This window comes from Aulonocara sp. 'chitande type north' Nkhata Bay, linkage group LG3, assembly GCF_057382095.1.
Source record: "Aulonocara sp. 'chitande type north' Nkhata Bay isolate Kocher_YH1m ecotype deep benthic linkage group LG3, A_spYH_male_GT1.1, whole genome shotgun sequence".
Taxonomy (NCBI): Eukaryota; Metazoa; Chordata; class Actinopteri; order Cichliformes; family Cichlidae; genus Aulonocara; species Aulonocara sp. 'chitande type north' Nkhata Bay.
The window spans coordinates 72,311,957-72,339,299 of NC_141346.1; the positions used below are offsets into that span (position 1 = coordinate 72,311,957).

Here is a 27,343-nt window from a genome sequence, read left to right on the forward strand (position 1 = left end):
TAAGCTGCCATTAGCAGCTAATGCTAATACTGTTTTCCCTTTCTTTATACAACTTGAGCAGCTATTGCTAAGTAGGCCACTTTTCTCTGCTAAGGATTTGTGTGACCATGATGGAAACTCTGATAAGCTAATGCTGCTAAGCTAATGCTGTTTATGGGCCCTGTTAGAATCAATATTTCATTCTCATTCTGTTGTTTGAGAACAATAACAGAAAAATGTGCACTTGAGAACAAATTTATTGTGAATTCAGCTGTGAATGTACAGTTTGTCATTATTTAAGCTTCCATTTCCAAATGTTAGCTGACACTTTATTAGGTACACTGGTATCTATATCAGGTACACCTGTGACCTAAATGTTCCCGCAAACAGACTCCTTGGAGACCCCTACATAAATATCCATGAACTATCCAGCTAGACTAGTGTGTCTGTCCCTGAAAATATTCCTGCATGTGTGATTGTTCATGTGTCATCTGCCCGAAACAAACAGGAAGTGAGTGAAAGACACAGGAAATGTTTCCAGCTCTTCCTCCTCTATCAGATTTTCTCTCCATACCTGAGAGTGTCCAGTCTCCAGCCTGGATCCTTCAGTCCAGCCGAGAGCAGCGTCATTCCTGAGTCACCTGGATGATTGTAGCTCAGGTCCAGCTCTCTCAGATGGGAGGGGTTGGAGCTCAGAGCTGAGGCCAGAGAAGTACAGCCTTCTTCTGTGATCAGACAGCCTGACAGACTGCAGACACACAAAACAACAATCTATCTGTCAACAGTTGTTTTCTCTTTGTCACAATAACATCTATCCATCCATTGTAACTTTATTTATAAGTGACAATACCCAACAGACAACAACAGTCATCTGAAGCTGTTTAACAGTGTAAGGTAACCGCCTCCACTGTGAGCAGCACTTGGTGATGGTGGGAAGAAGAACTCCCTTTGACACAAAGATCCTCCCAGTGAAAACAGGCTCCAGGAGGAGCATCTACCATGACTGGTTGCAGGGTGAGGGGAAAGAGAAGAGATGAGCTCAGAGAGACAAGAACAAAACAGAGAGACAAAAGTTAAGGACATGCAGTAGTGACATATAAAAGCATCAGGAGTGAAAAGTGGGGAGAAGAAAGCAGAGCATCATGGGAAGTCCACCAACAGCCTGAGTCTATAGCAGCATAACTAAGGGATGGTTCAGGGTCACCTGATCCAGCTCTAACTATAAGCTTTATCAAAAAGGAAAGTTTGAAGCTGATCTTCAAAGTAGAGAGGGTGTCTGTCTCCTGAACTCAAACTGGGAGCTGCTGCCACACCCAGTCCAACATAGCCAGGCTTTCTTTGCTGCTTTGACAAAACCCCAAATCCCAGTCAGAGATGATGAGCATCATCACAGTGATGATCATTTCTCTGTAACCCAGGCTTTCTGCTTCAGGATCTGTGCACGCTCACAGAACAAGGAGACCTTTAAACATCATTTCACTAACTGGATGGACTGAGCTCAGCCTACAGATGAACTGGTGCCAGAGATCATAAAGAACATCAAACAGTCAAATTCAACACTTTTAATGGAAATATGAGATTAATGCTGCAGACAATCATGAACCTGCTGAAGTCATGAACATCAAGAATGCAGCGAGTGGTAAAATAAAGATTTGACCTCAGTGTGCTCAGTGTTCCTGTCTATTCCTAACATATTCCTAACATGATAGCTGCACTTTAGAGCTCTAAAACTGGAACTGACACATGTTTAAACTCTACATGTTACTCAGTACATTCAGTTCTGACACTCGCCCACAGTCCAACAAAGGAAACATGGAGATCACATCAGTTTGTCATCAAAGTCTAATTATTAGGGCAACTTAACCTGTTATTATCTCGTTAACTCATTAACTGATTAACGTCAGCAATTATTTTAATCACAGTTTTTAAAATCATGATTATTGTGAAAGTGCTCACTGGCTCTGAATATAAAAGCCATGGGTCACAGGAGGGATGTTGATCAGTGCTGGCTTGAAATGGGCGTCATTATGCATCTCAGCCAATGGGAGCATTGAGGGTGGGCCTAATACTACTGCAGCGCTCACATGACCCAGGACAGAAAGAAAGGGGCGGGGACAGAAACATGGAGACAGGTACAGATCTTTGACATGTTCATTTTAAACTGTTCCAGGAGGCAGTGTTGATACAACTAAAGTTATCTGTTGTTGAAGAAGTCGGTCTGAGGAACGTTCTTAGGATCAACAAATGACGGCATGTATGAGCCTCAAGACGCAGCATCACAAGAAGAACACATGAGCTGTAGAAAAAGGAGAGACTACGAAAGCCACGGCGTTACAACATGAACCAGCTGTTACAGATGTAACACATGAGCTGCTATTAAACATGATGTATTTCTCAGTGTCCTGTCGGTGTGTGAGAGACAAACAGCCTCTGTATGTGTGTGTAAATACAGCATGAATATGTAGAGGACATGTTTGTGGATATAAGTAAATGAAAGCTCTGCGTCATTTGAATCTTCTTGTTTCTGTTGCAGGTCTGTGACTGAACTTCTGGGAGGAGAAACGTTGGTTTCATGCTCTGTGATTCTGTGTTTTGTCATCTCTCTCAGGTGATGGAGAGCTCAGATGATGACCCCGCCTACGTGGTCAAATTCAAGTCTACATTCAGAACAGACCTGGAGACACGCAAGCAAAATGCCAACATTGTATATGTGAAAACTGCTGCTGGAGCCAGATTCAAGGAGCTCAAGTGTTTACCCAGATCTTACTGAACTCACTGCAGGAACAGAGGGTTGTTGGAGGGAAACCTGTGGAAGCAACAACATCCGAGCCACCAGAGAAGAAGTTGGCCCTGTTGGTGCTTCATCAGAGTGTGAACAGGAGGAAGACTCAGCTGAGAACAGTGTGGTGGATACAGAGCAGAGCCCACCATCAGTACAGAGGCCTGTCCATTAGAGTGCTGCTCCAACATGCAGCACATGTACTTGGCCACAGCTGCAACATCTGTACCTGTGAAAGCTTCTTCTCTGTTGCTGCTCATATTGTGCAGAAGAAGAGAGTTTCTTTATCATCAGAAAATGTCAATGAGCTTGTGAGTCTTAGCAGCTGGCTCGGTGCAGAGGAGGAAGAACATGTCAAGTCAGAGGAAGATAAATGCAGTTCATGTTGTCAACTCAACCTGGACTGTTGAAAGAGTTTTTCTTTGTCTGGTTTCTGACTGAGATTCTCCAAAGGAAATCCAGCACAAACACACACTTCACACACTCAAAGTCCTGCACAGTAAATGAGCTGATGAGCGTTTGTGCTGCTGCCTGATAACAGAACAATAGTTCTGCTGCTTCCTGTTCTGCAAACACACATTTATAAATGTTCACTTGCTGTTGATCAAAGGTATGTTGGTGGCTCTGGACGCTGAGGGAACTTTGTAAAAAACTAGATCAAATGTTAACGTCCTGGCAGAGGCAAAGAACTTTGATTTGATCTTTGATTAGATTCATGTTTCAGCTCAGACTGACAGAAATATTTGAACTGCTGCTGTGTTAAAGGGAACACTGCTGTTAGAAAGCACCTGATCTGTTTCTGCACACTGAATGTTGCACTTCTCATACTGCAGTACTATTAAAATAAGTACACAATGCACTACTGATGAGCAAACCATGTGGCCAAACACTTTAAGAGACAGACTGGGATCATACCATTATGTGAAAGAGGACGGAAATGTCCCATAGACAGCAAGGGTAGTGGTAGAGACCAGTACACAGAGAAATGGGAGCTGTACTGAAATGCAAGCGTGTCAGGAAAGAGTGAAAAGGCAAAATGAGCAGCATCTGGCTGCATTTCAGTGATATTGGAGACCACAAAGCTGAGTGCAACATTTATACAGGAGATATACAGGAGACGCTGAGAGTAGAACTGATAAAATTAGGAGCTGGCTAAAGTGAGACCCATTTTTATTTCCACCCATTTTCCACTGTGGAGGACAAAAGGTTTCAAACTGGTCCAGGTCTTAAACCTCACGTGTTCTTCCTAATAGCAGTAAATGGATAAAAATAAGGCTTTTATGAAAACACTGAATAAAACTTGCTGCCTCTAAAAAGACTAAATGTACAGTTCAGTATTGAATACTACATAAAATAAACTATATATAAAGTGTGTCTGAATGGCAGAGATGCAGAAATATGTGCATGTAGCACAGAGCCACGGCTCAGTGTCTGAATGAGTCTCACAGACCTGAATGTGCTGTTGAAGCCATTTATAATTATAACGTAATTCTTTACTCGTTTGATCTGCTCCTTACCACAAGCCACCAGACGTAGAAGGTTTTGGACTTTTAACTATATTTTCTGAAGTTTTCCAACTTTTCTTACTGTTAAAAACCTCGTTATGGCCATTCATGCTGTACAAAGTAATTAGACATGTGTGGTATCTACAGAAACGTCAGAATCTCAGCTAAAAGTTCACAAAACCATCTCAACAACCACCAGAAAGCTGAAACAGCAGGTGAACAGATCACACAAAAAAGATGTAAACACAAATCCCCCTGATCATCTGTTTTTTAAACATGAAGCGTAGTTTTGGACGTTCATTTACTGCTGGTTCAGTGAATTTTGGTTGGACAGTGATGAAACCTGCAGCCTCAGAATCTGTGAGAAGTCTGCTTTCAGCACGCAACAGCATTGTTGTGTTGTGTGCTGTGGATTCACCTCTGCAAACTCATCACTGTTTCACCATCATGTTTCTACTTAGACAATAACAAAGGAAGCAGTTCCCAGGAACTACTTCCTGTCTTGTTAACATAAGAGTATGTTGCCCTTCAAAACACCTCCACTTCTCCTCTTATTAGAGGACTGCCTTATTATTAATCTGCTAATTCTGTCAGTTGATGAAAGAAAAATGCTTGATCTCACCTGAGAGTTTCCAGTGTACAGCGTGGACTCTTCAGTCCTTCAGACAGAAGCTTCACGCCTGAATCCTTCAGGTTAATGTTACTCAGGTCCAGCTGTCTCAGATTAGAGGTCTGAGAGCTGAGACCTGAGGCCAGAGCTTCACAGCTTCTCTCTGACAGGTCACAGTGACTCAGTCTGAAAAATAACAGATAAACAATTACAAAAATAAAACACTTATGTTGAAGCGTAATGAGATACTATTATATTTAGCAATATTTCATCTTGTTTTGTCAGGAAACTGAGCACTGATGCAGAACAACATGTGGAGAGAATCAGAGGAGAAGAAGTGAAGAGAGAACAGCAGTAAAACAACACTGAATTGTTCAGTGTGCTTTTGATATCAACAGAATGTGTCAAACTTCTTTATTTTGTATTTGTTTTAGTAGAATTGATGATTATCACTTAGATAACAACCACAGGCCAGGTCTAAATTGCACTTTGGTGACAGTTACACCCAGAAATATTTCAGAAACGTGGACAATTTGTGCTCCATTGTATCCAGTATTGAACAAACTGAGTACCGATGACCACTTAATATTTTTGATATTTTATTTGAGTTGTTCCACCTGATTTGTGTTAACTAGAATAAACATTTAAAAGCTAAAGCTATGATCACATATGTACTTACAGAGCTTTGTTGGAGGCTTTGACCACTGGCAGCAGCCTCAGAAGAGCCTTTTTAAAGGCTCATGTTCTCACTTAGATCATTTATTTCTACTTACATTTCATTCTGGGAAAAATGGGGATTACTTTGGAAACAGGAAGTATTTTCCCCAATAAGCAGCCCTGGATTAGTAAATCACTCCAACATGTTCTCAGGCAGAAGAAGCTGTCTTGTTATGAGGGAGAGAAGAAAAGCAGCTAAAATCAGGTGTAAAAGTAAAGCAGAGGATGAGCTGAATGAAGGACACTCAAGGCTGGCTTGGAAAGGAATGAAGTCCATGTTGGGGATGCAGAACAAGGAGCAAAGATGAATGTGATGCTGAATCAGCAGAAGACTTGGACTCATATAATTCCAGCTTTGATATCATTGATTTCAATGAAGAGCTTTGTGATTGTAGCAAAGGGCTGGTAGCTCTGAGAGTCCCACTGATGAGGCGTTTGTGAAGGTTCGCAGTTATCTAAAGAGCTTAGAAAAAAAGGCATCTGGACTTCTTTAAGTTCTTTGAAGACGTTTCGCCTTTCACCTCTCATCCAAGAAGCTTCTTTATTTCTAGTGTCAAATGGTGGAGAGTCCCAGATTAGCCTGTGTACAAACAGACTTCAGCCATATGAGAGTGAGTGTGAGTGAATGAGAGCACACACAGGACACTCTGATCTCTGAATGTGTGTGACGCAGTGAAAAAGAGGATTGTACTGGATATACTGTGACTGACAAACAGAGTTTAAAGAGAAAGGTGTTTGGATTAAAATGGATTATGCTAAAGTGAACGTGCTAATGAAATCTGAGCTGACTGAAATGTGAAGTGAAGATAATTCAGACGTAAAGAGAGAGAAACTGATAATAAGGTGGGGCTGGAGATCAGTGAAGGGCATGTAAACACCTGATTGGTTGAGTAGATATCAGATCAACAGTTTCACAGTTTTCCCTGTGGATTATAACTTTAAGAAGATGTGACATTCATCAAGGAATCCTGCTCTCCGGATTATTTCCATGAACACTGAGCTGGAACACATCTACAGTGCTGGAAGTGCCCGTCTCACCACCAACCTCTCTGTGCACATTCACTTTTCAACCCTTTGTGAGACACTAAAGGTGTAAATCTGAGTATTAATCTGTGTTAGTGCGAACACCTCTAATAGGTTGGTTTAGTCTTTCCAAGTCATATCTTCCCTTAGATCTGCGGTCCAGGCTCCTAAAATCATCCTAGTTTAACAAGCACTACAATCTAGAGGAGAGCTGCACTAACAGGTGTGACTGATGAGATCTGACCTGCAAGGATACTCATGTTTATGTGTATCAGGACAAGCAGGGAAGACCTGGACATCAACTCTGTCAGGCTGCCTGAGTCCTCTCACCCACATCAGCTCATCAACTCTAAACAGGAATGAGCAGCTCATTTCAAAATAAAAGGTTGGAATTGTAAAGAAAACAAACAGAGCTCATAAACTGAAACTGATTTCATTTTTTCAGCTGGAACATTTTAGTTGTTCCTTTTTCAATACATACATAATTATATTTACAGTAAGTCTTATCAATCCCCTTTTCCCTGCCAGTCACCGCCAATGTTCCCTCTAATGTTTCATGTGTCTGAGCAAACACACAAACTCCCTGAGCGTCCCTTGGACCACTGTGAGCAACAGCAGACGTGTGCACTGTGGTCACGCCAGCATCTTATCCATCCAAGTTACATGGTTTATTAAAGTAATCTAATTACAGCATTTACATATATGTTAGACTATTATGTTATGTTATCATGTTATGATCCCCTACATTATCCTACATTCAAATATATTCTCCAGCTACAATAGTGTTTGTGTTCCTAAAAGGATTTCATGAATGTGTTATTGTTCATGTCACATCTGTATGAAACAAAGAGGAAGTGAGGTTTATCCTTCATGATCACAAACTGTTCCAGCATGTAAACCTGAGATCTGTGTGGAGCAGCTGACCTGTACGATGTGCTCAACACAAACATTATTTACCATCAGTTACTGTGTGACTGAACCACATGGGTGTATGAAACACCGCTTTCAGTTTTAATAGCACATGGCAACATTCAGACGTGAATCTATACAGTAACACTTTGATTTGTTACAGTGAGGAGACTGATGAAGGGAACGATGAGGGGAAACTGTAACAGCAGCAACAGAAACCAGGAGACAAAGCTGAGGTCTGGGTTCCTCTATGCTACACACAGCCTCCTGCTCCTGGACTTTAGTAAACACATAAATGTCTCCAAGTACACTTACTTCAGAAACTCTATTAAACTCATTACAAGTTTACTTCAGCTTTAAATTACTCACAACATCAGCACACATGAGTAAACAAAGTAACTCACAGCTACTGTTCAAGTTTAGTCATCTTTAATACAAATATACCTCATTATTATGAATCTCACAGCTACCTGCTCATTGAACTGAACAATAATTCTGTTTGACCATTAAAACAAAATATGTGACTGTAAAAAAATCTTCAGACAGTAATTAAGAATCTCCTAAGCAATCCAAAGATAAAGAAAAGTTCACCTGCCAATTCTATAAAGCTTGGTTGTTTGTAGAATAATATCATTTAATGATATGTTTGGATCCTGACCTGAGAGTTTCCAGTGGACAATGTGGACTCTGCAGTGCAGCAGACAGAAGCTTCACCCCTGAATCCCGCAGGTCATTGTTACTCAGGTCCAGCTCTTTCAGACTAGAGGACTGGGAGTTGAGAACTGAGGACAGAGCATCACAGCTTCTCTCTGAGAGGTTACAGCCACTCAGTCTGGAAGAAAACAAACAATTAAATCAGTCAAATGAAACATTTTTAATGCCAGCATGCAATACAATTATTGGTTAACTAAATAGCTTCATTAAAACACAACTCTTCTTCTATAGCAGCACTTACTCCTTGTAAGCTCCACCTGCTCCACCATCTGAGTCAGAAGACATGAAAACAAACTGTAAATCTAGTAGAAACATGATTGGAAATCTTCTCAGATCCATTTGTACATTTAGAGCCTGATCCTGAAATATAGCAGCACGGACATTCACAGCAGCAAAGGGTTCTTGCTGATCTGAGCTGGCTTGGCCCTGGCTTATTGAAGATTAAAGAAAGCGGAATCAGTAGAGCCGCTGCTGCTCCACATCGAAAGGAGTCAGCTGAGGTGGTTCGGGCATCTGACAAGGATGCCCCCTGGGCGCCTCCTGGGTGAGGTGTTCGAGGCATGTCCCACCGGGAGGAGGCCCCGGGGCAGACCCAGGACACGCTGGAGAGATTATATCTCTCGGCTGGCCTGGGAACGCCTTGGTATTCCCCCGGATAAGCTGGAGGAGGTGGCTGGGGAGAGGGAGGTCTGGGCCTCTTTGCTTAGGCTGCTGCCCCCGCAACCCGGCCTCGGATAAAGCGGATGAAAATGGATGGATGGATGGATGGAATCAGCTGTTCAAACCCCACAAGGCTGCCCGCTGTGACTGAAACAATGGGACGGGTCGTGACTTCTCAAAATGGGCTCATTGAACGCAGCACGGATAAGATCTTGAAGAAGCTCATGGCGGTCATGAGTTCTCAGACTTTGCTCTTTGAGCGCAAAACCGATAACCTCTCGGAGAAGCTTGTGGCTCTCCAACGGGAGATTGAGAGACGAGTGACGGACTGTTAGATCAGCTGTGAAATTGACATGCAGTTATTCGCACCAAAGAAAACCACCATCATTTCATGCGGCTAACATAGCGGCGCCAGCTGTGGTCTCAAGGCTGGAGCTGAACATAACAAATCTCGTCCGACTGCGGTCTGGGGTGTGGGGCCTCCCTGCTGCTGTGGAGTCGGGGCGGTCTGCCTCTCCCCACCGCAGGGAAAAGGGTAACACCACCTGGGTCTGGGTGCAGTTCCCCCATCCAGGGGCAAGGGTACCTAGACCCGGTTAGTAGAGTATGCTTGGGGAGTGTGATCGTATGTACAGCGTCTCTTTATGTCTGTCTCCACGTCGGTTGAGTGTGGAGTGAGTGCATATGAGAGCATGAGGGTGGGAATGGATGTTTGTGTCTGTGTGTGCCTGTATGTCTGTGTCTATATGTCAGGTTGGGTATCAGACGCCACCTCTCTGGGGACACCTCAGGCCCTCCAAGGTTCTGAGGCCTATCTCCCCCTACCACCACTTCCCCTGCCGGTGGCGGACTCCCTCAGGTGTCGGTGCGTTGGTGGTTCTTTGTATCTGGGGGTGGGCGTCCGGGTACACACCGGCTCACTCCTTGGCGGCCGCTTATTGGGGCTCGCTCGGGCCACTTCGGAGGTGGGGTGCCCCCGGCCTCTCGGCCTGGGGCTCGGTCACTCAGGCACAGCTGGCTGCCGGCGGAGCTCACGGGCGCGTCACTGCAACTCCCCCTGGCTTCTGCTCCGCGGCTGCTGAATGAGCCCTCATCTGGGACTCTCCTTAGCTCTTACTGGGACAGTGGCGCGGCTGCCCCTCTGTTAGTCTTCCTTGGTCTCTTGTGTTCTGGGGGCCTCTGGATGTCTGGAGTTTTGATCTCCTCCATACCTGCTTGATACCATAGAGGACAGGGCTGTGGCTCCCCACACTCCCTAGCAGATCGTTACATGGAGAAACCTTTGGAATGCAAGCATGCTGATCCACACAGGTGTACACATGGGTATTCACAGCTTTCTTGGCTGCTGCCTCAAAGCACATTGTGCGCTGTCTATCTTGCGTGCTGCACAATATCGTTTATTATTTAGTAACTATTGATATCTACTGCTAGCTAGTTTATTGTGATGGTGCTTTTTTTTTTTCTTATTATGTTGCTCTTTGTTGTTTGCTTTCTCCTCTGTTTTTTTTTCTCCATACAGGTGACCCAGGAGTTTTGTTTTTTTTGTTTCTTTGTTTCTTTCTCTCTTCCCCCCCTTCTCACCGTCTCTTCTCCCCTTTGGTTTTCTTTCTTTCTCTCCCTCTCTTTCTTTCATTCTTTCCCCCTGTCCTATCCCTCAGTCATGTCTGTCCCGTTTGTAGCAACTGAAAATAAAATAAATTCATAATTATAATAAAGGTCAATCAAATGGACCAATATGGCAAGGCCATGATGATCCACTTGGTAAAATAAATCCGCTTGGCATCTTTCTTGGCCTTAAGACAACAATTCTGATGGCTATAGATCCAAACGGGACAAAAAAAAAAAAAAAAAAAAAAAAAAGAGAACATAACAAATCTCACCCTGATAACAGACGGTGTTTAGACTGTTCCTTCCCATCCTAAGCATGCTTATCCCCTCCCGGTGCAGACGGTGGGTCGAGGGGACCAGCGCAAATGCTGCAGGCCCGGGTGCGCTGTCTACACCGGCTGTCTCTCACCTTTTACCCATCCCTGTTGCTTGTCATGTGTTTCTATGGCGCATTAAGAGTTTTCATGTGCTCTGCGCTAAGGTCATTTTTTTTGTCTGTTGTCAAACTGATCTCCCTGTTGGAGCTCAGTCTGGGAGGAGTTCTTTTTTCTCCTCATCTTTCCTGATGTTGTGCATTTTCTGCTGTTCGGTTCCGGGTCGCTGCTCTAGCGGCTGACCGGCCAGCTACCTAGCCTGACCCGTCTCCCCAATGTGATGTTTGTGTATCGTATGTACGGTTGGAAAGCTCGGTATCCTAATTGCCCCTTGAAAATAAATACAGTGTTCTGAATCTGAATCTGAAAAGATTACAGAAGACGACTCTGTTCAGTAAATATTACGCTCATGCTGTCACCAAATACCAAAGGTAGGTAAAACTCTGGTTGTTGCAGCCATCCAGTATGACATGCTTTGTACTGTCCTGCTGCAGTTTGTGACACCTGGTTGATGAGTTGTGATGATGAAACAAACACTTCTCTCAATGTTTGTCTTCTAAACTGGATGTAATTTTGGCAGCTGAGAGTTTTTCTTAATCTATCCCAGCTGCAAATAGGAACACAACAAATAACTAACTTTACCCACTTGGATCCTTATCATTCAAGATTGTGAAAAGATTCTCTACTCAGAGAATACTGGTGATTTTAGATGAGAGAGATGATTTGGAAGATGATGAAGGGGAAGAGTTTTCACAACTTGAGGCCTTTTGTCTTCACTGTATAGGACAGAGAAGACAGGAAGGGAGGGAGAAGTGAGGAGAATAACACAGGAAATGGTCTTGGGCAGACTCAAACCAGGCCCTGGAGTCACGACTCTAACCTTCAGTGCATGGGTCACCTGCTCAGCCAGGTAAGCTACAGCAGTCAGCAGTGTGTGAGTTAATTTGAAGACAATGATGACTATAAGTCAGGTAAAAAAAAATACTATCATCAACCAACAAGGGGAAAACAGTGAGCTTGAATGGCCAAGCTTTGACCAAGGGTGGCTCACTCCTCGGTCTTCTTGCCCAAGGAGTGAACCACCCTGCATGGCTATCAATGTGGTGCAACCAAGGACATCATACAGTACAGGCCATCCAAGCTGATTTTAACTTTTCCTCCCAGATACCACCTTAGAAATCATCTAGATTAGGATATGTTGGCTGTTCTAGATCCAATCACAACAAACAGAGAGCTGTTGTGTGTCCAAGGTGAACAGGAAGAATATATACATGCATAAAGTCAATAAAGTCAGAAGGTTTGCTTTAGACTGTGCTGCAGTTTATCATCAAAGACAAACAGGCACCATGCTGCCAACAAATGGCATCAAGTCTGACTTGAGGTTTTTTGTTCTTTTTTTTTAAATCAAGATTAAATTTTATAGCAACCACAGCAGAGATGACCAGGGAAGGTGTGCTTGAGGGGATATAGCTACAACAGCTGGTTTCAGACTGAAGATGAACTGAGGTGCTGCACCCAAGTCTGCAGGTTCAGGGAGGGACAAACATCTGCTGCAACCAGATTGGAGTGAGAGGAGAGAGCAGGCCAACAACAACAAAGAAACAACAAACACACTGTGGAAGACCGAAGCAGAGTTTAGTTTAAAGTGGAACTAAGGATGTTTCTCTGGCTGCCAGGATTCACTGAGTAATTCAAATGCTTTCTTTAATGCAGGACCCACCATGCATGTAAAAGCAAGTGTTTCACCAACATTTGTGACTAAAAATAGACCTGCAGTAGAAATGTATCTAGGAGCATGCATGTGAATATGAAGTATCACAACATCAGGCACATGCAGCCTAAGTGTTTAAACAAAGACTGATAACATAACAGCAGCAGTGATGATCAGAGTTTATGGTGAATCCAGCGTCTCGAGTTCTGGAGGCATCAAAGAGGTTACAGTTGTACTGGAGAAATCCCAAAACTTTACAAATTCATACAAAGACAGAAAACCTGGTGAAATAAATTACTGACACAGTTGGATGTTAAAAGTAAAGACATGAGTACAAATGTACTCACAGAGCTTTGTTGGAGGCTTTGACCACTGGCAGCAGCCTCAGAAGAGCCTCCTCTGAAGCAGAGTATTTCTGCAGGTCAAACACATCCAGATCTTCTTCTGATGACAGTAAGATGAAGACCAGAGCTGACCACTGAGCAGGAGACAGTTCATCTGTGGAGAGACTTCCTGATCTCAGGGACTGTTGGATCTCCTCCACTAGAGAACGATCATTCAGTTCATTCAGACAGTGGATCAGATTGATGCTTTTCTCTGCAGACAGATTCTCACTGAGCTTCTTCTTGATGTAATGGACTGTTTTCTTATTGGTCTGTGAGCTACTTCCTGTCTGTGTCAGCAGACCTCGTAGGAGAGTCTGATTGGTCTGCAGTGAAAGACCCAGGAGGAAGCGGAGGAACAAGTCCAGGTGTCCATTTGGACTCTGTAAGGCCTTGTTCACAGCACTCTGGTGAAGAGATGGTTTAAACCACCAGGAGGTTGTTTGTTGTTGTTCCAGCAGATTGAGTCCAGAGTTGATGAAGGTCAGATGGACATGAAGAGCAGCCAGAAACTCCTGAACACTCAGATGGATGAAGCAGAACACCTTGTCCTGGTACAGTCCTCTCTCCTCTTTAAAGATCTGTGTGAACACTCCTGAGTACACTGAGGCTGCTCTGATATCGATGCCACACTCTGTCAGGTCTGATTCATAGAAGATCAGGTTTCCTTTCTGCAGCTGATCAAAAGCCAGTTTTCCCAGAGACTCCATCATCTTCCTGCTCTCTGGACTCCAGTGTGGATCTGTCTCAGCTCCTCCATCATACTTGACCTTCTTCACTTTGGCCTGAACCACCAGGAAGTGGATGTACATCTCAGTCAGGGTCTTGGGCAGCTGTCCTCCCTCTCTGGTTTCCAGCACATCCTCCAGAACTGTAGCAGTGATCCAGCAGAAGACTGGGATGTGGCACATGATGTGGAGGCTTCGTGATGTCTTGATGTGGGAGATGATCCTGCTGGCCTGCTCCTCATCTCTGAATCTCTTCCTGAAGTACTCCTCCTTCTGTGGGTCAGTGAACCCTCTGACCTCTGTCACCATGCCGACACAGTCAGGAGGGATCTGATTGGCTGCTGCAGGTCGTGTGGTTATCCAGAGGCGAGCAGAGGGAAGCAGTTTCCCCCTGATGAGGTTTATCAGCAGCACATCCACTGAGGTGGACTTTCTAGGGTCAGTTAGGATTGTAGTTTTGTGGAAGTCCAGAGGAAGTCGACACTCATCCAGACCATCAAAGATGAACACAACCTGGAAGTCTTCAAAGCTGCAGATTCCTGCTTCTTTGGTTTCAGTAAAGAAGTGATGAACAAGTCCCACCAAGCTGAACTTTTCCTCTTTCAGCACATTCAGCTCTCTGAAAGTGAATGGAAATATGAACTGGATGTCCTGGTTGGCTTTGTCTTCAGCCCAGTCCAGGCTGTATTTCTGTGTTAAGACTGTTTTCCCAATGCCAGCCACTCCCTTTGTCAGCACTGTTCTGATTGGTTCATCTCTTCCAGGTGAGGCTTTAAAGATGTCTTCTTGTCTGATGGTTGTTTCTGGTCTGTCTGGTTTCCTGGATGCTGTTTCAATCTGTCTGACCTCATGTTCCTCATTGACCTCTGCAGTCCCTCCCTCTGTGATGTAGAGCTCTGTGTAGATCTGATTCAGGAGGGTTGGGTTTCCTGCTTTAGCGATGCCCTCAAACACACACTGGAACTTCTTCTTCAGGGTGGATTTAAGGTTACGATGACAAACTGGAGCTTGAAGTTCTGATAGAGAAGAAAAATAAACACTCAATTCCAAAAAGAACTAATCTTTAAAACATGTTGCTCCATCTTCCATCTCTGGAAAATGTTCATTTATCCAGCAGCTTAAACCTTTAGATAAATCCTCTTACGTCTCTGCAGACGGTCAGCCAGCTCCTCCTGCTTCATTCTCCTCAGGAAGTCCACTGTGATCTTCACAAATGCCTCTCTGCTGTTTCTCCTCTGCTCATCATCCTCCCTCTGAAACTCCAAGCACTGGGGCTTATTTGGATTCAGAGCCTTCTGGATCTTCTTCAGCTCGTTCTTCACAAAAGTGATGATGTTGTCCTCCAGCAGCTGGAACAGAATACTTTATGAATGACCCACCACTCTGAACTTTAGTCCACACAACATCCACTTCTTTACGATCAAGGGGCATATCATCCACGAACTCTTTACCAATTATAGGTTTGACTTTATCTGATTAACTGAGACTTTGTCCACAACTCCATGATCCCAAAACGTTGATGCTGTTCATATGAATGCAGCGATTTCAGTGGGAGAAACATTTCACTGGTGTTCAGAGCTGAACTACCAACAGGTTGATGATCAAAGCCAGAAACTTGGAGATGTTTCAGGTGACTGAGTTGATCGTACAGACAACTGGTCTTAAAGGTTTACTCTGTTTACACATACAGATCAGTATTTAAGGTTTGACTCTCATCATCCACTGGGGCACAAACTGGGCGTCATCAGGACACAACAACACAGAACAAACACCATCCCCACAGACACAGCAGCCAGCGAAGCAGAAGAACTTCACATCAAGAAGGTCCTGAGTAAATGTGAACGCTGGTTTGAGGGCGGAGTCAAGGAGGCCATTTATGTGAAAAGACCATCTCTGAATGGAGGAGGGGCCCAAGGGTACAACTGTCACCATCTTACATGCTGTGATTGCAGCCATTCCCCAGCTCTCTGTGAACTGGACTCATGACCATTGATCAACAACCATTGATCAATGGTCCTGACAATATGCGTACCAATGATCAATGAACTGACCTCCCAGCCCATTGTTCCTTCAGTGGGCTGGTTTCAGTCATACAAATGTCCTGTTTATGAGATTGAAACCTGCAGTCAGCTGAGACTGAAGAAGTCACCTGATGATGATGAAACGTTTCTCCCACTGAAAACATCCAGATGAACAGAATCAAGCTTTTTGGGATTTACGTACCTGGATGATTGAGCATCAAGACACAACTCTGTGACTTTTCTCAGATGAATAAATCCTCTCCTCCAGCTTTGTTTACATCTACCAGCCATGGGGCGCTGCCCAGGGAAATAATCTATGTGAGAGGTGGAAAGTCATACAGGTGTCTGCTCCTGCCTTCAGTTATTTTATCTACTGTGTGTCAACTGGCTGAACCTCCTCCAACTGTCTACTGTCTCCCTAAACTCAACAATGACTTAGTGATCTATCCATTCTCTGACCAAACACATCCTGCTGCAGGAGGTTAACATAGCAGCCAATGATGATCCCACTCACTGTGAACAACACATTTGGACCTGATTTGCTGCTCTGGTTTACACGTGAACTTTGACTGCTGTCACCAACTTGAGAGGCTCTACAGAAAAACTGGACTTGTCCATAAAAATCATAAACTACATTACAAGGACAGCATTGCTCAATCAACTCTAATTACTATGACCATGTTATCTCTTCTAACTAAGGTACAGACACTCAAACTTGCTGCTTTCAGTGAGAAGTCAAATGTCTGAATATGAGCTGGAAGCTGCTGAGAGTCCTCCTCCTTCCCGTGGGGTTTACTTTCTCTACTACTTTCAATATAAACACGCCCCTTTCATGCACCTGCAGAGGGCCACCAGCAGATGGAGCTGTCTTAAACAAATCCACTTGGATAGTTAGTTGTAGATGATTTTCTCAGTATGATTGTAGGATTTTGAGTTATTCTTCAGATTTATTTAAACTCTTATATTGTGCACAAGTGTTGAGCGACCCATAATTTCTCTGTACTTTTCATAAGAGCAGCCAGACTTTCAGCTAGTTTTTCTTTTTTAAGAGCTCAAAGTTATTGAAGAAACAGTTATTCAGCTTCATTCCCACTGATCTCGACTACAAACTGTTTCACTTTGGTTTCTGTTTAAAGCCTCGATGTTTAAAACGTTTCCCTGTGATCACATTTGCACCGTCTGATTTCAAAGTTTGTTTTCTTTTGGTCATTTAGTCCACAGAGTCCTTGGTGTTCTGAAAGGGACCTATAAATAAATGCATTATTATTAATAATAAAGTAGTTGTTGTACATGTACAGACCATAAATATGGAGTCCAGCTGTGTTTGATGCTGCTGGGCAGACTGACCACTGGGAACCTCTGAGCTCTGCTGCTCCACTCTGTGGAAGAACCATGAAGGATTAGATCCACACAGGATAAAGATCCAGGAGTTTCTGCTCAAATAACTTCATCTGAATCAAGTCTGTCAAGTTTTAGACTCTCAGATTCTGAAGATATATTTTCTGTTTTCTATGAACTTTCTTTCATCAGTGATGGAAGTGATGATGCTGCAGAAGCTCAGAGGAAACTTTGAGAAAACTGTGATGAACCATCAACTAATGCTCTCAGGAGGCCAAAGGTCCCTGAATGTAACTGTGCAGCAGATTCATCGAGTGTTTGAAACCTGACCACTTCCATATGTTTTCATTCTAACACAAGAAGTCCTTTTCTCATTGCTTTGATTTGAGTTTTGAGTTTTCTGAGTCTCGTATTTGGAGTCGAGTCCAATCAGTGATCTGACAGAAGAACATTAAAAAGGATTTAGCAGTGCTGTCAAAATTAACATGTAGGGTTAGGGTTAGGGGTTCATCTGTTATCATGATTAACATGATAAAAACCTTTAACACGACACATCTGGAGAGCAGAACGACTCAAAATCCCTGAAATGTTTCTATCAACGCACTTCGAGCAGTTTGTCCGAGTAGAGTTACCTTTGCACACGTGCAGATGTGCAGCACATCTGTTAGTGACGGAAGCTGAACCAATCAGCTCAATATGGAAGATGACAAACACACACTGACCTCCCGATGGAAAGTTTGAGTATTAAAAAAATAACAAGACGGACCAGCCGACCAACATGAAGGATTCTGCACATCGTGACAGAAGGAATTTTCTTTTCACCGAAGCACTTCCAGCTTAAAATATCACAACAATGCAAAGCACTGATGACACAACTGCCAAGTGGACAAACTGCAGACCTGTTAGTGTTGTTAATAACATAGTTTTGGTTCCTCGTGTCAAAGACTTGAAGAAGAGTGACAGAGAGTGTTAGACTGCTGCAGGATCAGTGCCACCTCCACAGACCTGTGAAGAAAATGATGGTTTGACAGATGGGCTCAGATTCAGGATCAGCTGAGGAGTTTGTGGCTGACAGAATCCTGCAGGTACAGAGCAGAGCCCATCATTAGCATGCAGGACTGTCCCTGGGGGGGTCGGCTCATTCAGGAGGTTAATCAATGTTTACATGTTCAATAAACATGTTAAGTGTGTAAATTTGCCCTTTTCTCTCGAGTCTGTTTGCTCATGAAATGAAATTTGATTCGTTTACATTAAAAATGATGTTTAATGGTGATTAATCCAAATGAATCCACAGTAACCCTGTGATGAGTCTGATTAAACATTTTCATTAACAGCAGTAATATAGATTATATATTATTATATATTAGTGCACACTTAGCTTTTAGTATATATGTTTGTTACAAAGTTGTATTTACAGCAGAGAAGCTGAGTTAAAGACTGAAAACTATTCAAAGTCTCTTTGAATTGAAGCGTTTAACATTCTTTGTGTTTATTCTGCATTGACTTCATTATATGGTGTAAACGTCTGTTACAGGCTTAAATATAAAGTTGGAAAAATGTAACTGCAGCTATTGATCAAGTAATTGTGATTAATCAGGATTAATGACAGAAGATTGTGTCATTAATTAGTCATGTTTTAATCTACTGACAGCACTAGTGTTCACTCTGGTGCCTCCAACTGTTTTACGCCCTTTCAACACCTTCGTGGTCAAAAGTGTACACGCACAAAATCTACAATAAAACCCTCACGCAGCAATAGGACAGACACACAATCCATTTATCTCTGTGTCTCAAACACACACACGTGTATTCAAAGCCTCGATTTGTTCATATTTCATCTGTTGTGTTTTTATCTTCAGCGTTTTCAGTGTTGCTGCATTTACACCAAAAATGTTTCCATTGATGAATCAGATTGATTTGAATGTGTTTCATCCATACAAATCCCTCCCTGGTGGTCACATGACTCTATAACATAACAGGAGTCATGTGACAAGAGTTTCATGCTGTAAAATGTCAAAATGGTTGAATGTGGTGGAGTAAAAATGTGAGATGTCAACTACTTTTCTTCAATATGAAATGTTTGCAGGGCCTGACAGGAAGTGGACGGACGCTCTGATCACTTCCTGTTTGCTGAAGTGGGTTTTCAGTTGTTTAGAAACCAAAGGCTTGTTTTAAAAGACAGTTTAAATGGGACTGAGGGAACAACGTGTTTGTAGTTTATATCCAACAACATCGAGCAGTTTAATCAAAGAGTTCATGTTGCTAACAGCTCACCTCTCTGCAGCAGACACAGGCTGGGATTTAAAATGAATGAAGCGCTCTTCAGACCGGTCACTCCTTAAGGACACAGAGCTGGCTTCAGGTTCATGTTTACGTTTAGTTCCTTGTTTCTTCCTGTGAATAATGATGGAGCAGTGATGTGAGTGCTGAGCTGTGACATGGAGAAGAGTCATGGACAGTTAGAGATGGTCATCTCACCTCTGAGCTTTGGTCTGGCTCTCATGTTCCCCACACAGAGTGCTTTTAGAGGGAGGGACTCCCTCCTCTCTGTCCTCACACTGATCCATGCTGCTCAATTCACATCAGCTCACACACACTTTCTACCTGCAGAGGAAACACAAATCATTCATGTGCACATCAGCTGAAATCCTCCTTTCATCATGTGTGCTGTCCAAATATCAGCTGCTTCTTTCCTGCTTCATCTCAGTGTCAGCTGGATGCAGTCAGACAGCAGTGTGAGGCAGAGGAAGCTGCCATCAGCTGCTCTGCTATCAGTCCACTAGATGGAGCCTGAAGCACACACGATGCATTCACTGACACACACTAATTCTTCCTGCTGAGTTTGCAGAGAACTGCACACATTTACTGTTTGGGAAACTAGAACAATGTTGGTCTTGAACTAGCTGCATAATGCAGACAGGGTAGGACCCAAATATAACGGCGAAACATCTTCAAGCAACTTATAGAAGTCCAGATGCTTTTCTTTCCAAGCTCCTTAAACTATGATGACCTGGATGACTGAGAACCTTCACAGGAAAAATGAAACACACTGAACAAAGAATGCAAGACTTTCACAATAAAACAGCAAACAAAGGAACGCAACACTGACACGTGAGCTTGACAGAGGAGTGGAGGAAAGGCAGACGAGAGTGAGCGAGGGAAAGAGGAGACAAGAGAGACATGACAGGCTGAGGAAATATAGAATGGAGCACCAGGCCTCACACAAACACACACAAACACACACAAACACAAACACACACAATCACAGACACACAGACACACAGAGACACAGACACACACAGAGACACACAGAGGCACAGAGGGAATCTAATGATCAAGGAACTAAACAGCAAGTATAAGAAACTCAAAGCAGCATAAATAAGACTGTAAATGAACCAGAACATAAACCAAAACACAAGAAACGCAAAGTACTTGGTCAAAGGGACCCAGAACCATTAAAGTTCTTTTCTTTGCTCTTCAGTGTTTGAGTTCAAACAGACTCCACGTTAAACTATGACAGCACCGTCCCTGCTGCTGCTGTCAGACCTGTTATTCACTCACTGCTCGCCAGTGTTTCTAATGAGTTTTACTCATCCATGAGAGTTTAAAGCACTTACAAGCAATGTTCCCTCTAATGTTTCACGTGTCTGAACACACAAACTCCCTGAGCGATCCACTGTGAGCGACATTAGACGTGTGCACTGTGGTCACGCCAGCGTCGAATCCAAGTTACATGTTTATTAAAATAATCAATTTACAGCGTTTACATTTCTGTTAAACTACTTTTAATTAACTGTTTTATCCCACTTACAATGAAAATTTAAAAAAAAAAATCTTGTTGATGACCTGTGCAGCATGTTAACACTATTGGAAGTAAAAATAACTTGAACTCCAATTTTGAAAACACAACTTTATTTTTTCTATTTTTATAAAGCTCTGACTTGTATTATGAGTCTGTGGTCTGGGAGAGAGTCTGTAACTCTGTCTGCAAAATACAGGATATAATGACCAATGTTGGGCAATTAATTATATAGTTACTTCTTCAAAAAAGTAACCGAGTTATGCAAACAAAGTTTTTTGCAGCTGTTTACTGCAAAAAACTACAGCCAAGGTGTTTTTAAATAAACATTTCAAACTATTTACAGAACAATCAGCTGTTCTGCATCAAATCTGATGCCACACAAATTATTTGTGCCGCTCCAAAAAATAATTTCTGTCCACTATGAGATGAAGGAGAACAACAGCCTGATACCTGCAGGCCTGACAACAGCAGATGTATCACTGCTGTAACACCTGTAACACTCAGCAGGCGCCTCATTGTTCTGACACACACAACAACACTATTGACTACACTACACACTAACTACACACTAACTACACAAGATTTGCTCTAAACGTCTCAAATCTCTCACATCTCAAAACACCGCCGTCACTCCGTTTCTTAACAACTAAATGCCATGTTTTGATTGGTCGACATGGTACATTTTTCGACCAATAGGAAAGGCTGGGGGTTGGTATTGTTTTTGCTCACAGGCTTTCGAGCGTTTTCCTTATAAAACGCAGTTTTTACCGTTTCTTCCTGCAGTAAATATAAACAACGACAGTATTCAGGAAGAAAACCAAACATTGCAGATATTTTTATCATAACTCTGGTTTTACGCGGCCGATCAACACAATTTAAAAACTGGTATAAAGTCCACACTTTTCCTGTCAGTTGTTCCGTCTGTCCTGCTCACATCTCCAATGGTTGTACACGTTGTCATTAACGTGGCTTCACTCCACATCAGCCGCTTTGCTAAAACACCGACACATATTTACTTTAATTTCAATTCAGGTTAGAATTCTTTTTGTGTGCTCAATACAGATTTTCTCTGCGCAGAGACCGTGCCAACAGTGCGCAGCTTAGAGGGAACATTGCTTACAAGGTGACTACCAATAAAAATGAGTGTGCTTCACTGTCAGAGCTACGGTGATTCATCCAGTAGGACTTGATAATAAAAATATTTGTTTGATGCTTTGCATTGAGGCGCATTGTTGAATTTGCAGGGACACAATAACCACAGATCAGTTGTTCAAACCACTACAGTAGGGAGCCATGTCATGAATAATAAACAAATACTAATACTAATACTACTACTAATAATAATGTTAATTTAAGTAATTGTTTTTGACTGAACATCACATATAATGTAACAAGCAGTAAATTCAGGTTAAGTGCATTATCAGCATTTGGAGGAGCTCCTTATCCTTCACTGCTCACCTCTTACAAAGTGTTCACACAGTTTGCTAGCTTCTTTCAGCCTGCTAGCTATGCTAACAAGTCTACTACACACACTTGACTCGGTCACATGACAGACAGCAGAGATAGCTGCTCTGCTAGCTAAGCTAACTCATGTTAGCTTAGCTAGGTCAAGGTCAAAGAAATGAGGCGATGCTGCTGGGAGTTACGTCACAGACTAGCAGAATTTAGTTATTCAGCATAATATTTAATCCTTATTATCTGCTCCTCTCACCTCTGTTTACATCTGAAAACAAGAAAATTTAGCCAACAGTTTATTAGCTTTGGTGAAATTATAAACAGGCATCAGCGCAGTCACCTATACTGTGCTTTAATGCTGGAGCAGCAGGAACACCAGTTAATCTAAAATCTCCTTTTCTCTCTAAAAAGTGACAGCAGACTGAGTCAAAGACAGAAACCTTATTTAAACACCAAATATTCACTTCCTGATCCAGGATTCAAAGAGGACGTTGAACTTACTCAGCTTCTTCCAATGAACGTCTTCACTCTGCAGCTCTCTGCTGTCTGGACCAGGTCTGTGTAGAAACAGAGAAAATCCTCTGCTTCTTCTCCGTCAGCAGTCGTCTGTGTCTGCAGGCTGCGTCACATTAAACACTTCACACCAGCAAAGAGGCTGAAGCTCACAGGTCAACGGTCAGCTGCTGCACTGTGTATAACAATTCACTTTTGAACAGTAGATAGCCTGTAGGCGTCTCTGCAGTGATAAACAGTTTACACATTAAACACTGAACCATAAAAGAAGCTTAAGCTGCAGCTCACAGGTCAAAGCTCAGCTGCTGCACCCAGTTATGAGTTTAAATAAATCATTAATCATGATCTTTTCCCTCTCAGCACTTTCACTTGGCCTTGGAGTGTTTTGACGGAGCAACACTGTATGTTTCAAATGTTGTAAATAAATTGGGAGTTAGGGCTGGGCAATATGGCCTAAAATCCATATCGCGGTATAATTTGAAGCATGTGCGGTAACGATATATATCGCGATATATTCTTTTCTTCTGTATAACGTATTTTCCACACTATAAGGCAGACTTACAATCCTTTAATTTTCTCAAAAATCAAGAGTGTGCCTTATGTATGAATTCTGGTTGTGCTTCGTGACCTCGAACCGATTTTGGCTGCAGAAATCTGTTAAAAATGTTTTAGCACAACTTTGGTAAGCAGCACTGCTTGATGGATCGTCAGAGCATTACGGCTGCCGTAGTGAGGAGCTTCACGGAGTAATCTGGGTCCAAAACTCCGACAGCTTCAGGTCCCAAAGTCAAACGAACACTGAGAGTTAAAAACGGTCTAAATTCTTTCATCTTTAATAAAATCATCAGCGTTGCTGCTTTAGCAGATGTAACAATTAAGTTTAATATCCATGAAAACAGAATTTATTAAATTTAACGGAGTTAGAAGTTAACAGGAAGTTAGCGCGCTAGTTTACACCTAAACATTTCATACCATATTCTGACTGAGATTTTTGAAACTAATTCAAACGTACAGCTCTGCTACCACTTCCAACATAAATGAAGACAGAAACTAAACAGCAGTGGCGTTTGCAGGGTTACTGAAGTTGGACTACCTGGTATATAATGTTGTGCTACGTGATTGCTAGCGACACAGCTATGTTAGCATAACATTAGCACAGTGAAGCTGGAGGATGAACCCCAACTCTTTTTCCACTCGATAAAAGTTAACGTGAGTGATTCTGGTGGTCAGGGACAAATGCAGTCGCATAGCAGGATGCTGTACACGGGCCAAACTTCAGTCACGAGAACAACTGAGATCATTCATCCACAACACGAGGCTAGTTATTAATATACTGCCACAACATGGGAATAGAGCAGCTGCAGAGAATTCAGCATTATTGAATCAATGTTACGGAAGTGGAGGAAGCACAGTTTTTGGCTTTCCCCGCGTTTCAAAAGTGCTTCATCTCTTTGCTGTGACTGTCACCCAGCATAATTGCAGAGGATAATGGTTTTAACCGCTGCGATGCTTTCGACCAAAACAGGTGCAGTTTGATGACATCATCACATGCGCTGTCGCGATAGAGCGGTATAGTCAAAATCTCTATCGTTGACCAAATTTAATCGATTCTGTCGTTTATTGTTTATATCGCCCAGCCCTACTGGGTGTGATTTTGTTGTATTGGTTTGTTTTTTGGTTTTATGTTTCCATGTAGATGAATGAAGACAGATTCACTCTTACCTTTTCAAAATGTCTATAAGGTAGACGAGGTCTATGCTTTTCTGCCTCTTCACAGATAATCCCAGTGATTTTCCCTTGGTCTGAAATTTCACACACAGACGCACACACACACACACACACACACACACAGACACAGACACACACACACACACACACAGACACAGACGCACACACACACACACACACACACACACAGACACAGACGCACACACGCACACACACACACACAGACACAGACGCACACACGCACACACACACACAGACACAGACACAGACGCACACACGCACACACACACACAGACACAGACACAGACGCACACACACACACACACACACAGACACACACACAGACACAGACGCACACACGCACACACACACACACACACAGACACACACGCACGCACGCACACACACACACACACACACAGACACACACACAGACACAGACGCACACACGCACACACACACACACACACAGACACACACGCACGCACGCACACACACACACACACACAGACACAGACGCACACACGCACGCACGCACACACACAGACACAGACACACAGACACGCACGCACGCACACACACACACAGACACGCACGCACGCACACGCACGCACGCACGCGCACACACACACACACACACAGACGCACAGACGCACACACACACACACACAGACGCACACACACAGACACACACACACACACACGCACAGACACACAGACGCGCACGCACGCACACACACACACAGACACACACACAGACACGCACAGACACACAGACGCGCACGCACGCACACACACACACAGACACGCACGCACGCACGCACACACACGCACGCACACACACACACACACACACACACACACAGACGCACACACACACACACACACACACAGACGCACACACACACACACAGACGCACACACAGTATTTAAGGTTTGACTCTCATCATCCACTGGGGCACAAACTGGGCGTCATCAGGACACAACAACACAGAACAAACACCATCCCCACAGACACAGCAGCCAGCGAAGCAGAAGAACTTCACATCAAGAAGGTCCTGAGTAAATGTGAACGCTGGTTTGAGGGCGGAGTCAAGGAGGCCATTTATGTGAAAAGGAAAGACCATCTCTGAATGGAGGAGGGGCCTAAGGGTACATTTGTCACCATCTTACATGCTGTGATTGCAGCCATTCCCCAGCTCTCTGTGAACTGGACTCATGGCCATTGATCAACAACCATTGATCAATGGTCCTGACAATATGCGTACCAATGATCAATGAACTGACCTCCCAGCCCATTGTTCCTTCAGTGGGCTGGTTTCAGTCATACAAATGTCCTGTTTATAAGATTGAAACCTGCAGTCAGCTGAGACTGAAGAAGTCACCTGATGATGATGAAACGTTTCTCCCACTGAAAACATCCAGATGAACAGAATCAAGCTTTTTGGGATTTACGTACCTGGATGATTGAGCATCAAGACACAACTCTGTGACTTTTCTCAGATGAATCAATCCTCTCCTCCAGCTTTGTTTACATCTACCAGCCCTGTGGCGCTGCCCAGGGACAATAATCTATGTGAGAGGTGGAAAGTCATACAGGTGTCTGCTCCTGCCTTCAGTTATTTTATCTACTGTGTGTCAACTGGCTGAACCTCCTCCAACTGTCTACTGTCTCCCTAAACTCAACAATGACTTAGTGATCTATCCATTCTCTGACCAAACACATCCTGCTGCAGGAGGTTATACAGGAACGTTATACCGGAACGTACTTTAGCAGCACGTTCCCAGCAGTAACAGAGGGATTCAAACTGGTGACCCTGGAGTAGGAATCACCCAGAAAAGTCACCTTATGCCAGAAGTTTTAGTGAGACGGGAACAACATTACAGCTCTGATGTCATTGACCTGTGCAGTGAGGACATATTGAACTGTGAGGACACAGCTTATAGGTTCAACACTGACCCTGGGTCAGCATGTGCAGGTGACATGGTGTTGGTGTCACCACTACAGACAGCTCAGGTTCAACTGGTTCTTCTTTGATTTGCTTCTATAGCACAAAGGTTGACACCAGTCTGGTCCAGTTAGCATCTGAATCCATAAACGTGTGAGCTCGTCCCACCAGAGGACGTCAGCATCATGGGGATAATGTCTACAGCAGGAAAACACAGGGACAGTTGGGTTTGCTGCACATCTGGAACACACAGTTAGCTCAGATATGTTCATGTCGCTAACACCAATACAGTGACTGAGTGCTCTATAGCAGCTAATGCTAACAACTGTAACACTGCTGTTTGTCATGGTTTTCAGACCAAATGATAACAAAACGTTGGGAAAAGTGAAATATTGGAACATGAAATCATAAATTATTACATTTAAACAACAATAATACAGCTAAATTTCCCCTGTTGGCTCATAAGCTGCTCACCTGGATGCTACATCAGTGCAGTCCTCTCTGAACATTAGATAATCAACACACACACACTTATTGTTGAGAGGCTGACTTCACTAAACTCACAGAAACTCTTAAGAAGCTCCTCAAATGATGACTTTGGAGTTTTGTGTTACTGTCAGTGTATAAAAGCTAGAAAAGGAAGAAAAGCAGGAGAAATGATCAAAGTGCTGCTGTGTGCAGGAAGAACTACAACATGTTAGTGAGAAACACAAACAGGGTGTGAAACACACTCCAGAGGAAACGCTGTGTGCAGGCTGTCTGTGACTTCCTGTATCTCTGCCACAGACTGGGACAGACACCAGTGAAACCAGTCACTGTGGTCATGTGCTTGTAGCC

At 43.3% G+C, this 27,343-nt stretch overlaps 1 protein-coding gene across 1 annotated transcript in view; it reads right to left on the reverse strand.

Annotated features, from left to right (window-relative positions):
• The window catches only part of LOC147336918 (protein NLRC3-like), a 1,139,417-nt gene extending 1,114,791 nt beyond the window's left edge, over window positions 1-24,626 (reverse strand). Inside the window, exons 1-9 of the mRNA XM_086287106.1 lie at window positions 24,552-24,626; window positions 22,818-23,052; window positions 19,538-19,663; window positions 19,334-19,462; window positions 17,022-17,100; window positions 14,845-15,049; window positions 12,937-14,716; window positions 8,181-8,354; window positions 4,886-5,059 (exon numbers count right to left, since the gene is read on the reverse strand). Of these exons, the coding sequence (XP_086143232.1) occupies window positions 4,886-5,059; window positions 8,181-8,354; window positions 12,937-14,716; window positions 14,845-15,049; window positions 17,022-17,100; window positions 19,334-19,462; window positions 19,538-19,626 (2,630 nt within the window). The 5' untranslated portion in view covers window positions 19,627-19,663; window positions 22,818-23,052; window positions 24,552-24,626. The remainder of the gene's footprint in view (window positions 1-4,885; window positions 5,060-8,180; window positions 8,355-12,936; window positions 14,717-14,844; window positions 15,050-17,021; window positions 17,101-19,333; window positions 19,463-19,537; window positions 19,664-22,817; window positions 23,053-24,551) is intronic.
• Window positions 24,627-27,343: the final 2,717 nt, after the last annotated feature.